Raw genomic sequence first — 11,345 nt, 5'->3', positions numbered from 1 at the left:
CGAAAAGAAAATACTAAATTTGGTTTAATAACTATTTATTGGAAATTTAAAACAGTTTTACAAACAGAAGCCCGCAGCATTCGGCGGCTGAGCAGGAATACCTCTCTTATTCATCCTACATACATGCTCCTCTAATCTCCTTGAAACGAAATTTGTGTCAATATTTTCCACTTTGGCTGACCATAATTTTTCCGCTGCTGCCGAAGCTCTGGGGAAGATCCTCTGCACTATGTTGTATTGGTTGACGACTTCTGACCACATACAAGCTTCCCCTACATGATTTTTTATATCTAAATAGTCAGATAAATTTGAAAGAGTTTTACCTCCTAAAAGGAGTTTCGTTTGTTCGGGGGTTCCGCCGAATTCGGTGGGTTCGCATTCGTAGAACGTTTGCCAATCGCCACCTGTGGTCAAATGATCGAGATACCAGCAGGCGGAGAGTAGGCCAGTTTTGCCCATTTTTGTTACCTAAAAAACGGCATTATCTGTTTACCGAAATTGTTTGTAAATGGATTCAAGTTCAGGTATTTACACCATTTTCCCTTTCGATAAATATTAAAGTCGTATATGGATAATCACTAGGATTAATCGATAAATTTGATCTAAATCTACCTTATTGAAATGTTCTTTATCATCAACTTACCTGGTACATAGTCTCAACCCAGCTGTTACCACTCCAATCCCTCCAAACATGGACAATGGTTTCGTTGGGTAAATTCACACCGTTACTGAAAACTTCTTCCCATACTATTGAACTAAAGTTAAGCTTATCCACTGCATCTAGTATCTTCTGAATATAGTAACCTTCCAGGTTTGCATAGCTGGTTATGTTTTTTTCTGTCATGAAGGCGGTTATATTATCATCGCTTTCCCTGTAGGTAAGCAGGGAATTATTTAAGTATTTAAAAGTTTTAGAGGATATATGTAGATTATATATACCAGCAATCAAAATCCACTTCATCTCCTCCTAGATGGATAAACTGGTCACGGAACATCTTACGGACTTCAGCGAACAAGTCCTCAACGAAAGTGTAGGTGAGATTTTTGGTGGGGTCCATGGGACCATAAGAGCCTTGCTGGATAGAGTTACAAGGGGTGAGGAGCTCTGGGTGGGAGATTCCCCAGGATCTCGTGTGTCCTATAATATTTTTTTATAATTTTCTTTTATAGATTCTTGAAATTCCCTACCAGGACTATCAAATTCTGGGATGACTCTAATGCCTCGTTGCCTGGAGTACTCAATGATTTCAGCAACGTCATCGGGGCTGTAGACGTAGAGTTGGGGGTGGTAGGCGCCTTGCGCACTGAAATTCAATCATTGGAAGCCAGGTCAAGAGATTAAAGGATGGATACCTCAATTCCGGGAAGGTCATGCTAACAAAGGGGAAACTTTGGTCGTCAACGATGTGCCAATGAAAGACGTTAAGCTTATTGAAGGTCATGGCGTCAATTATTTGCTTGAGTTGCTCAAGTGGGATGAAATGCCGAGAGGTATCCACTAGAATTCCCCGATGGGGAAATCTGGGGGAGTCAACAATGCTGGTAGTATTTATGCGAGTCTATAAAAGATTTATAGGGAGTCAATGTGAGAAGTTTGAGAGCTATTTATTCCTGTTCTCCACAACAAATATGGCTAAAATTAACTTAAAGTGATTCGAGGCATCCAAAAAGTGCGTACTCAGCAGGGCAATACGATAACCGAATGCGAACTGTGTTTGTGTAGCATGTTACCACATCTCATAAGTTTGTTTCAGTCGGCCAGGAAACTGTTTCACAATCCTTGTGCGTAAGTCATACTGCAGATTTGAACTTGGAATGAACAATGCGCTTGTGTAGAGGAGTTTTTGAACCATTCCAAGACAAATTTCTGATGATTTCAACAAGTGTACGAACATAACGATGAAAAAAGTCGACTATGATATCGTATTGAGTGTGGACTAGAGAGCATAATAAAATTTGACATTTCCTGAATTTTTAACCTTACTCATATGTCAAATTTTTCCGCTGTCACTATCAATTATTTATACTCGCAAGAAAGAAACATCTGCCTATCATAACAAATCGATATTTATGATACATTGAAATAACAAATACTCACGCTGATGCCGTCTTCTGCTAAATACAACAACTGAGAAAAAGTCTCCATAGCTCTAAGGGCTCCCCAGACTGTCTGAGCGGATATACTAGCGCCATCTTCTGCTACATTTAAGATATCTACAAAAATACATTTCTGATTCCTCTCTGGAGATACTAAGTGTTCTTAGAAGTACTCACAGGACTCATCCATATCTATATTAGGATAAGCATTATCGTCGCAAATATCGGTCAAATTGATGGTGACTTGTGCCAATTCCCCTAAGTAATTGTTGTCATTGCTAACTTTAATTCTTCCCAGTGCTGGTACTTGAGTCTGGATAATTTCCAGGTACCTGTGTTGGGCATTGTAGAGGATGTTGCAGGTTTCGCTAGCCTGCAGGCATTCCTTATCAATAATCGAGCTTTTACTTTAAGAAACTTACCTTAAAAGCAAACTTCTGGACGTTAACACTGTAGTAGGTTTCAATAGAGAGTTGTTGCTGTGGCGCGGGCCACACATAGCCCTTGGTTGCTGGGTATTTAGGGCCTGGGTTGACTACATATGCATCAGCACAGGCCACGATTAAAACGAGTGCTGTCAAGCTCTTCATTTCACCTTTCGTTCGCGACTAATCGAACGTTAGAATTTTATATTGATGAGGCCCCATGTTATCTCGAGTAGGTACTAATATCAACGAAGTGTTTAGGCTTCGTCTACACGAAGTGTTGTTTGTGCATCTGGGAATTTGTAGGTTAATTGCTCGTTTGGGATCGATGTCTGTGACGGAACAACTGGCACTTAAAGATACTTTAGTAGTTTTAAAAATTTTTGTCATATTGCGAGATTTTTTTGAGTGTCGGATATCGCTATTCGAAGATGGTGTAAAGGTGGCTTACCTTCGAGATTTGATAACGATTTTTTTAAGATTCTTAATGTATTCAGAAAGGCTATTGACTGCAGATCAATTAAGTCGTTTGTTTGCCGAGCAAACACAAAAAATCGATTTAAAGTATTATTGCTTAAATGAATATTGATTAGGGGGAGTGGAAGCTAATTTTGTTTATGAGGCTGCGAGATTGCTCGTTGAAGACAGAAGAAGAATCATTTGTGGTCGAAAAACAAGTATTTATTGCTGCTGAGAACCTATGCTAATTCAGCAAATCAGTGCCTGAGCGGCAATATTACGTAATTTTAACGTCAATTTTTACACCAAATGATTAACGTCTTTTTCACGTTATAAATGACTGAAACCTAGATTTGCACCTGCACCGTTTAATATTCACTTAATACCATTATTGTACTTGATTTTACAACAACAATCGCATCATTTCATACCCATATAGGTACCCGCATAGCTGCTGTGGCACAAACTACATATTTTATTAATAAAATATAGGCAAATCATATACAGTTCTACATTTTTATATGCAAATAGATTAAAATTCGTTTTACTTGAAGATGTCAAAACGAGGTTATCGGGCTGATTGTGAGTCTCTATAGGAGTTCCTAAAACTGCTAAATTATTATTATTTAAACACGCAAGTTTAAACTATGCAGCCACATGTATTAAGCAAATTTTTAAATCAATTCCAAATGAGGGAAATGAACTGAAATCGTGTATTCAAAGTATTTTTTTTATAGGAGAGTTTCCCTTTATTGCTTTTAAAGAAGCCCAAAGTTCAGTAGATTAAGTCTACCAATTTTCACATTTAATCCTTTCATTGGGAGAACCGAATATCTATGTAAAATAAATTTACCATCGTGTTGCTACAACCGGATAAATACGCGCGACCTTTTTGAGCATTATTTGCTGCACTCTGTCAAATACGTTATTTTTATGTATTCTGTGTTGCCTATATATTCTATTGCGTTTATTTTCGTGACGATTAGAGACTGTTTAGAAGACTTTGACGTTTCCATGCGGAAACCGCGTTGATTCGCACTTTTCATGCCAAGTGCGTACTTGCATTTTTAATTTCTTTTAATATGGCAATGTAGCCATCGCGCTACTCGTTTAGATCGTTTTTTACTTTTGGTTTGTTTAAACTATTTTTTTCGCGTTTTTTTTTACTGTTACGTTTTGAAAGAATAGATTTTCAATTTATGTCAACACTGAAATTTTAAATCGACTAAAATTTAAGGGGGGTATCTAAAAATCAAGATATGCAAAGTGTTGCCTTTAAAAATATTAAGTTTCGTGCACTTTGCTAAAATGGAATATCTGATGAGGATGAATTTTGGTTTTTCTATAAAGATACACGAAAATTTTCTAGGGAGTGACGCTAGAACGGTAATTAGAAGAATCGAAAAACGGCTCCAGAGTTCCACAATATACATTCGCGCTGGAACCCTTAAGTTGTGTTTCCACGTACCATTCGACCATTTTTTAAGTCACAATTTTCTTCTATGAGTGAAACTTAAATTAGTTTTAGTCAGAATAACGATTTTTCACTTAATCGTTTCTCAGGGATTAAAAAATTGACTTCTTTCAATAAATTACGAAAATTGAATTTCTAGCTCAAAAAGTCTACAAATCAAGCTGTAAATTGCTGAAATTTCACATGTAGACATTGAAATTATTTTTCATCGCCTTATTTTCAGGAACGCTACAGTGCTTTGTGCAATACTATAATCAGGATTTGATTTTAACATAATCATGATTTTAATCCAATTTATTATTCAAAGTAGGCAGGTATTAGTCACAGTATCCAGCTCCATTGGGGGGCTGGGCCCCAATTCCTCGCCTGTTCATTCTGCAGGTGTGCTCCTCCAACCTCTGTGCTGGTTCGATCAGGTCATGTTTGCCCAAATTTGCAGACCATAACTTTTCAGCTGTTGTGCAAGCCCTAGGCCACACCCTGCTGATTATGTTGTATTCGTTTACTGTTTCTCCCCACATACATGCCTCTCCTGTTCAAGGTATTCCGTAAAAAAAATATTTTCTGAACCTTTTACTACTATTTTTATGACCTGGATTTTCTTAAATAAATACCTACTTACCTCCTAGAACCAATTCCTGCTGTGCAGGGACTCCATCGAAATCAGTGGGGTCGCACAGATAGAAATCCCGCCAATCGCCCCCCGATTCTAGTTTGTCGAGGTACCAACATGAGGATAAGAGAGCATATTTTCCTGAAGCTGTCACCTGAAGAAAATTCCAGGTAGGCACATTGAAATTGTCTGCATGAAAAATGACAGCAAGAACAAAATGTTATTGTCACTTGTCCAGTGACAGTGACTGATTAATGACAGCGATTTTAACGGTGGAGGCTTATGAGAGCGCTGCGAAACGTATTCTTATATCTTATATACAGTGTGACCCACTTAAGAGCGGGACACCCCTGTAAAATTTTTATTTGTGGTTCGATTTTGATCATTTTTTTATATGTTGTAGGGCATCAAAAACTCTATTTTGTGACAAGTTCTTGTTACGCTCGCTTAAAATCTAAGGTCTACTTTGCCCCTTTCTTATGACGAAATTTTAAGAAAAGACATTAGGGAATTTTTTATTTTAAATTTAGCTTCAGTAATAACTTTAGAATTATTCAAAATGGCTGTATTTCAAATTTCGTTAAAAAATGTTTATCCATAAAAAAGTTGTAGAACAATTAAATTTTATTTAATTTAAATTAATTAATGATTCAATGTGAAAAAAAAATTGTAACGAAAAGAGATTTAATTCATTTTAAAAAACACTTGCTTCGATTAAGCTACCGTTCAACTGGATACATTTCTCGTATCTTCTTCTAGTATTACTCATTACTTTTCTGAGAGATAAGGGAGTAATTTCTTCACAGGCGCGTCTCAACCTTATGCATAGTTCTTCTCTATTTCTGGGGCGGTTTTTATATACTTTTTGCCCAAGAGTACCCCACAAAAAGAAATCTAAAGGGGTCAGGTCCGGTGATCTGGGTGGCCATTGTATTAATGGACTATTCCGTCCGATCCATTGATTGGGAAAGTTTGTATTTAGCCACTGCCGAACAATTTTCGCGTTATGTATAGGACTTCCATCAAGTTGAAAGTACATGTTACTTGTGTATAATAGTGGAAGATTGTCAATCGCATTGGATAATTCATTTCTCAATAGTTCTAAAAAACTTGCAGAATTCATATTGCCCTCAAGAAAAAATGGACCGATAAGTTTGTCATAGATTATTCCACACCAAACATTTACTTTTTGGGAATATTGACTTTTGCAGTTGATAATCCAGCGTGGATTTTCATGAGACCAAAATCTACAATTCTGTGAAGAAACTATCCCGTTAGTAGTAAATGTAGCTTCGTCACTAAATAGAATACATTTTAGAAAATTGTTGTTATCTTGATACTCCCCTTGCGCCCACAAACAAAATTCCAATCTTCTGTTCTTGTCTCCTTCCTCCAAAGTATGCAGAAATTTTGGTTTAAATGGCTTAATTTTATTCTTTTTCAGGCATCGACGAATCTTTTCCCTCGGTACATTTAAATCTAAACTTGCTATTCTTAATGTAGCATGTGGGTTATTAGTAAAATAATTTAAAATTGCGATTTCTGTATCACCTTCATTTCTATTTCCAGGACGGTTGTTTTTTAACAAATATCTATCAACGGCTCCAGTTTCATTAAATGTACGATTTATTCGATTCACTGTACTTTTAGTAATCGGACGTCGATTAGGATATCTTGTGTTAAATATTCTAGTCACTTCCCTTACACTTCTGTCATTGTCACCAGAAAGACGCACTATTTCAATTTTTTCCCTTAAAGTTAATTGATTATTCATATCTGAACTTTTTCTTCAATCAAAAACAGTTAAATTTTCTTCTAAACCACCAAGAACTGGTTTATTTATTTACAAAAAGACAATTGCATTGTACTTAATGACAAGGATAAAACAAGTGACTTAACTATGTTTATTGGATCCGTACTCAGCCAACTTGACCAAAAATTATTACATCCAGATGGTTCAATAAATTTAAAATTGGATTGCTCTACAACTTTTTTATGGATAAACATTTTTTAACGAAATTTGAAATACAGCCATTTTGAATAATTCTAAAGTTATTACTGAAGCTAAATTTAAAATAAAAAATTCCCTAATGTCTTTTCTTAAAATTTCGTCATAAGAAAGGGGCAAAGTAGACCTTAGATTTTAAGCGAGCGTAACAAGAACTTGTCACAAAATAGAGTTTTTGATGCCCTACAACATATAAAAAAATGATCAAAATCGAACCACAAATAAAAATTTTACAGGGGTGTCCCGCTCTTAAGTGGGTCACACTGTATATTCTTATAAGTACGTAATTCTTTTTTCAAGGTTTCAATGCTTTTAACTTAATTATTGGATTTTGATTAACAAAATTTCCAAATATTTAAAAATCTTAGGAAAGAAACTTGGTTTAGATATGGCATTTCATTTCATGGCCCAAATGTCAAGGGGGTTTTTATTTTGTCTACTGGTTTCATTTTCATTCATTTTTGGAATTACATAAAACGTTACCTTTTTTATGGTATCATTCCAGTTCATTTTCCATACATGCACCAAAGTGTCATTAGGCAGTTTGACGTCATTTTCAAAAACCTCCTCCCAAACAATGGATTTAAAGTTGAGCTTAGCAACCATGTCTACCACCCTTTGCACGTAGTAGCTTTCTAAATCTTCATACGAGTTTATGTGTTGCATTTTCATGAACTCTGTTATGTTTGGATCCGCCTTCCTAACAAAAGAACAACATTTTAAATTCCCTGAAAAACTGACAAAGTGATAATTACTGAAGATGGCAGCTAGGTCTAGGTGTCACTGTCACTGTCAATGATGTATATGAATCTAGACGAGTGACCATGACACGATAATGACTTACCAGCACAAAAAGTCAACTTCATCCCCTCCAAGATGAAAGAAATCGTCCTTAAAACTGTCTCTAACGTCACTAAATAATTGATTTAGAAAGGTGAAAGTGTCTTCTTTGCTCGGGTCCATAGGTCCGTAAATATTCAGTATCTCACAGGAGGTTAGAATTTCTGGGTGAGATAACCCCCAGGAGCTAGTATGACCTTAAAAACCTCCATTAATCTATTTTGCATAGTTAAAGTGATCTTCTAACCAGGACTATCAAACTCGGGAAGTACCCTTATGCCTCTCAATCTTGCATACTCGATAACATCACGAATATCTTCTGGAAAATATACTTTGGTATATCGATTGTATGCTCCCTTATCGCTGAAAATAATTACTAAATTTTTGGAATGATTTCTTTTAAAGCTTACCTAAGCTCTGGAAATTTTGTACTGACATAAGGAAAGCTTTGGTCATCCACTATGTGCCAGTGCAGCACGTTCATTTTATTGTAAGACATCGCATCCAGAGTTAAGAAAATTTTATCCAGAGGAATGAAGTGCCTTGAAGTGTCGATTAATAAGCCTCGGTGTTTGTAGCGGGGGAAGTCTTTTATCATAGTAGCGTTAAGCCTCAGCTATCAACAAAAAAGTTCGTTATTCCAATTTACAAATAAATATGAGTTCTTCATGGAAAACTGATGTTTTTTCTCAACATACTTAATTGTGAAGTTGACAATTGAGCGAGGCTAGAAATTGAACAATTGTCAAACTTCATTAGGTATGTATGAAATGTCTAACCTTTCTCGTTCAGTCAAACACTCAAAGATTTGACGTGTGTGCTATAAATTTGACAGTTGCTGAATTTATATCATCATTCATTTGTCAAAGTCGGCTATTGACACGATCAATTTTTTCTACAGCGGTATTTGAATTTAAAAATTATATTTCTAAACGAAGGAAAATAAAATACTTACCGATTGACCATTATCACTCTTATAGACCAGGTGAGAGAAAGTTTCTAGCCCTCGAAGAATGCCCCAGATTGAAGCTGCTTGAAGCTCCTTTCTGTTTGGTAATAGCCACAAGCGATCTGGAAAATCTCCTTTAATCCCGAATAACTCTTAAAATAAACTAAAATACAAGACTCGTCCATTTTTATTCCTGGAAAGGCCTGGTCATCACATTGTCCAGTCAAATTCACATCCAAATACTCCAAATACATCAATCCATCAACTTGCTCACTTTTTTTATTCTTTTGCTGATATTTCTTTAGAGTGACATCAAATTGCAACAATTTCCAATATCTGGCCAGAGAATTTTCCAGGAAGTTGCAGGAGGAGCTGATGTTTTTGAGAATCTATTTTTGTAGATGCTTTCTCAGTATACGACGTGTCGAAAAAGAATGGAAATATTACCGCAATATGGCCAACTGATGGTTGTGCCAATATTTCTTGAGATCATTGACTATTTTCATATTTTTTGGATACATTACACAAATAACTGAACAGTACTCACGTTGAATTTGAAGATTCTGGGTCGCAAAATAAAGAAACTGTCGCTGGTGTTGTGTTGTTGAGGTTTGGGCCATACTGCCCCTTTAGTTGCGAATATTAGAGGGCCTGGACTAGATGCGTTACACATCCCTAAGCCTAATACAAGGACAAAAATTTTAAATTCATTCATGTCGTATATTCCTCTGAATGTATACATCTACTATTGGATTTAATGATAAAATAATTTGCATGTAAACATATAAATTAAGACAATTGATAACGGATTCAAAGAGCGAAAAATTATTTTTGAATGATTAGTTTAGTTGAAAACAACACACAATTATTGACAATTGTGTAGTAGGGGCTAAATATAGCATTCAAGTGGATGCAAAAGCGATTAATGATTTGGACGTATTATTGGTGTTTATTCGGTATTTTGATTAATGCTGCATGCAAGGATTTTTTAATATGTAAATTCGTTTATTGTTCAAATCATAATTTAAGTTGTGTAATAAACGGGACAAGAAAGTAATTTGCCATTTTGATGTTTTAAGTCCAAAGTAATTCTCATTGTTTTCTAACACTCTCATTTTCCTTTCATCTAATACTCAAAATAGTGAAATCAAATATTACTTAATTTATTGATATTCTGCTTCACGTAAAAAATAGTAAAGTAAACACTTTCTAGTATTTTAGTCCACTTTTTCATTTAATTAACTAATGTTTCTTTGTGGCATACTTAAAGTCTAATTCATTCCCTCAAGTAGAAAAAAGTAGAGTGGATGATTAGTACGATCATCCACTCTACTTTTATCTCGACTTCACATTGATTGGTAAAAAATTTCATCGGGCAATTTCATTAGACAAACATGTCATTTTTATTCTCAGGGCTTAGAACGACTGCAAAAATAATAGATAGTGACATTGGCGAATTTGACAAATGCGTAAGGTTAGAATTTTAGCAAATTCCTAATTTCTAGCTTAATTCCTTGTATTTGACCCAATGAGTGAAGTTAAAAATTTAGCACATGTCTAATTAAATTTAACATTTGCTATATTTTGAATTTATTTGTTTATCTATGTCTTTTTTAATTATCTGGGCAAAAAGCTATCTGCGTTCCATGGCGAAGTAAGATCTTTTACAAGTCGGAATGACATAACTATAATATTAACTATTAGTCTGGATGTTTTTTTAAAACGATTTATAAACTCCTTAAGCGTTTCTATAACTCGAAAAGCACAATACGATACGATCAATTTCAAATTCCCCCCATACCCGTGTCTCCTGCCTTCTCACATGGTATGGTTAACATAAAAGAATTACAGACATTCTACATAGACACCATAAATCCGCTTATGACTCGTCTCTCACGCGATCGCATTCCGAGTTCTCCCTAAGGAACCTCGAGTGGTACCGTCGGAATTCCTCTTGCTTGAAGAAGAGCTGCAGGTTCTTCGTTTCCTGGCGTCAGACATGGTGGCAGTCGCGTGTCGGCCTCCGTCTTCTTCGATCTGCGTCTTCATGCTTCACTCGGCTCGAGTGCGCGAGTTTTTCTTGTCCCCTTTATCTCGCAAATGAGACTAGATTGACCTGTCGCGGTTCAGTGGTTGCAGGGATTTATGGGGGATTTTGATGTGAGTAGCTTTGGAAGTTATAATCGCATAAACTTCAAGATTTTTTGATGCTATAAATGTTTTCCGCATTCATGGCAAAACACTCAGGTGTATAGAGCAAATGTTTTGACCTACTTCAAGGCTTTGGCTAGTTTATTATCTCAGTGCTTCTGGGAGCGTAAATTTAATTATTGACAGAGTATTTAAGAGGCACACGATTGTAAAGCTTGATATCATAATTTATTAGTTTGAGCCTCTATAATATAAAGACAATCGTGCGTTTATTTAATGCGAGTTCTTAAGGTTTTTCCATAATTGGCCCGCACGCACTTCAGATTTAT

At 35.8% G+C, this 11,345-nt stretch overlaps 3 protein-coding genes across 4 annotated transcripts in view; 1 reads left to right on the top strand and 2 right to left on the bottom strand.

Moving 5' to 3' along the window:
• Positions 1 to 24: 24 nt before the first annotated feature.
• On the bottom strand, positions 25 to 2,839 carry LOC136410928 (beta-hexosaminidase subunit alpha-like). The gene is made up of 9 exons (XM_066393303.1): positions 2,520 to 2,839; positions 2,275 to 2,470; positions 2,099 to 2,214; positions 1,354 to 1,559; positions 1,189 to 1,304; positions 940 to 1,138; positions 644 to 872; positions 324 to 468; positions 25 to 272 (listed from the first exon to the last, which is right to left on the bottom strand). The coding sequence occupies exons 1-9, from the start codon at positions 2,685 to 2,687 to the stop codon at positions 58 to 60; spliced, it is 1,590 nt and encodes a 529-aa protein (XP_066249400.1). The 5' UTR covers positions 2,688 to 2,839; the 3' UTR covers positions 25 to 57.
• Positions 2,840 to 4,750: 1,911 nt separating this feature from the next.
• LOC136410876 (beta-hexosaminidase subunit alpha-like) lies at positions 4,751 to 9,600 on the bottom strand. Of its 2 annotated transcripts, none has more exons than XM_066393236.1 (9): positions 9,399 to 9,600; positions 9,038 to 9,237; positions 8,872 to 8,987; positions 8,327 to 8,532; positions 8,164 to 8,279; positions 7,921 to 8,113; positions 7,560 to 7,776; positions 5,078 to 5,222; positions 4,751 to 4,987 (listed from the first exon to the last, which is right to left on the bottom strand). In XM_066393236.1, the coding sequence occupies exons 1-9, from the start codon at positions 9,578 to 9,580 to the stop codon at positions 4,773 to 4,775; spliced, it is 1,590 nt and encodes a 529-aa protein (XP_066249333.1). In that variant the 5' UTR covers positions 9,581 to 9,600; the 3' UTR covers positions 4,751 to 4,772. The 2 variants fall into 2 exon arrangements, with proteins under 2 accessions (XP_066249333.1, XP_066249332.1); XM_066393235.1 differs by having other exon boundaries at positions 9,038 to 9,254; positions 9,413 to 9,600.
• Positions 9,601 to 10,715: 1,115 nt separating this feature from the next.
• sha (shavenoid) overlaps positions 10,716 to 11,345 on the top strand; it is a 40,494-nt gene continuing 39,864 nt past the window's right edge. The window contains exon 1 of the mRNA XM_066393609.1: positions 10,716 to 11,025. The gene's annotated coding sequence lies outside the window, so the exon portion shown is untranslated. The remainder of the gene's footprint in view (positions 11,026 to 11,345) is intronic.

The sequence above is a fragment of the Euwallacea similis genome, chromosome 9, assembly GCF_039881205.1.
Source record: "Euwallacea similis isolate ESF13 chromosome 9, ESF131.1, whole genome shotgun sequence".
NCBI classification, from domain to species: domain Eukaryota; kingdom Metazoa; phylum Arthropoda; class Insecta; order Coleoptera; family Curculionidae; genus Euwallacea; species Euwallacea similis.
This window is presented reverse-complemented; position numbering and strand designations above follow the sequence as displayed.

Coding starts and splice junctions, on each gene's coding strand:
- LOC136410928 (XM_066393303.1), bottom strand. CDS start 2,687: ATGAAGAGCTTGACAGCACTCGTTTTAATCGTGGCCTGTGCTGATGCA. Junction 2,215..2,274: donor TATAGATATGGATGAGTCCT/GTGAGTACTTCT, acceptor GTATTTTTGTAG/ATATCTTAAATGTAGCAGAA. Junction 273..323: donor AACGAAACTCCTTTTAGGAG/GTAAAACTCTTT, acceptor AAAATCATGTAG/GGGAAGCTTGTATGTGGTCA.
- LOC136410876 (XM_066393235.1), bottom strand. CDS start 9,580: ATGAATGAATTTAAAATTTTTGTCCTTGTATTAGGCTTAGGGATGTGT. Junction 8,533..8,871: donor AGAGTGATAATGGTCAATCG/GTAAGTATTTTA, acceptor TTTTGTTGATAG/CTGAGGCTTAACGCTACTAT. Junction 4,988..5,077: donor GCAGGAATTGGTTCTAGGAG/GTAAGTAGGTAT, acceptor TACCTTGAACAG/GAGAGGCATGTATGTGGGGA.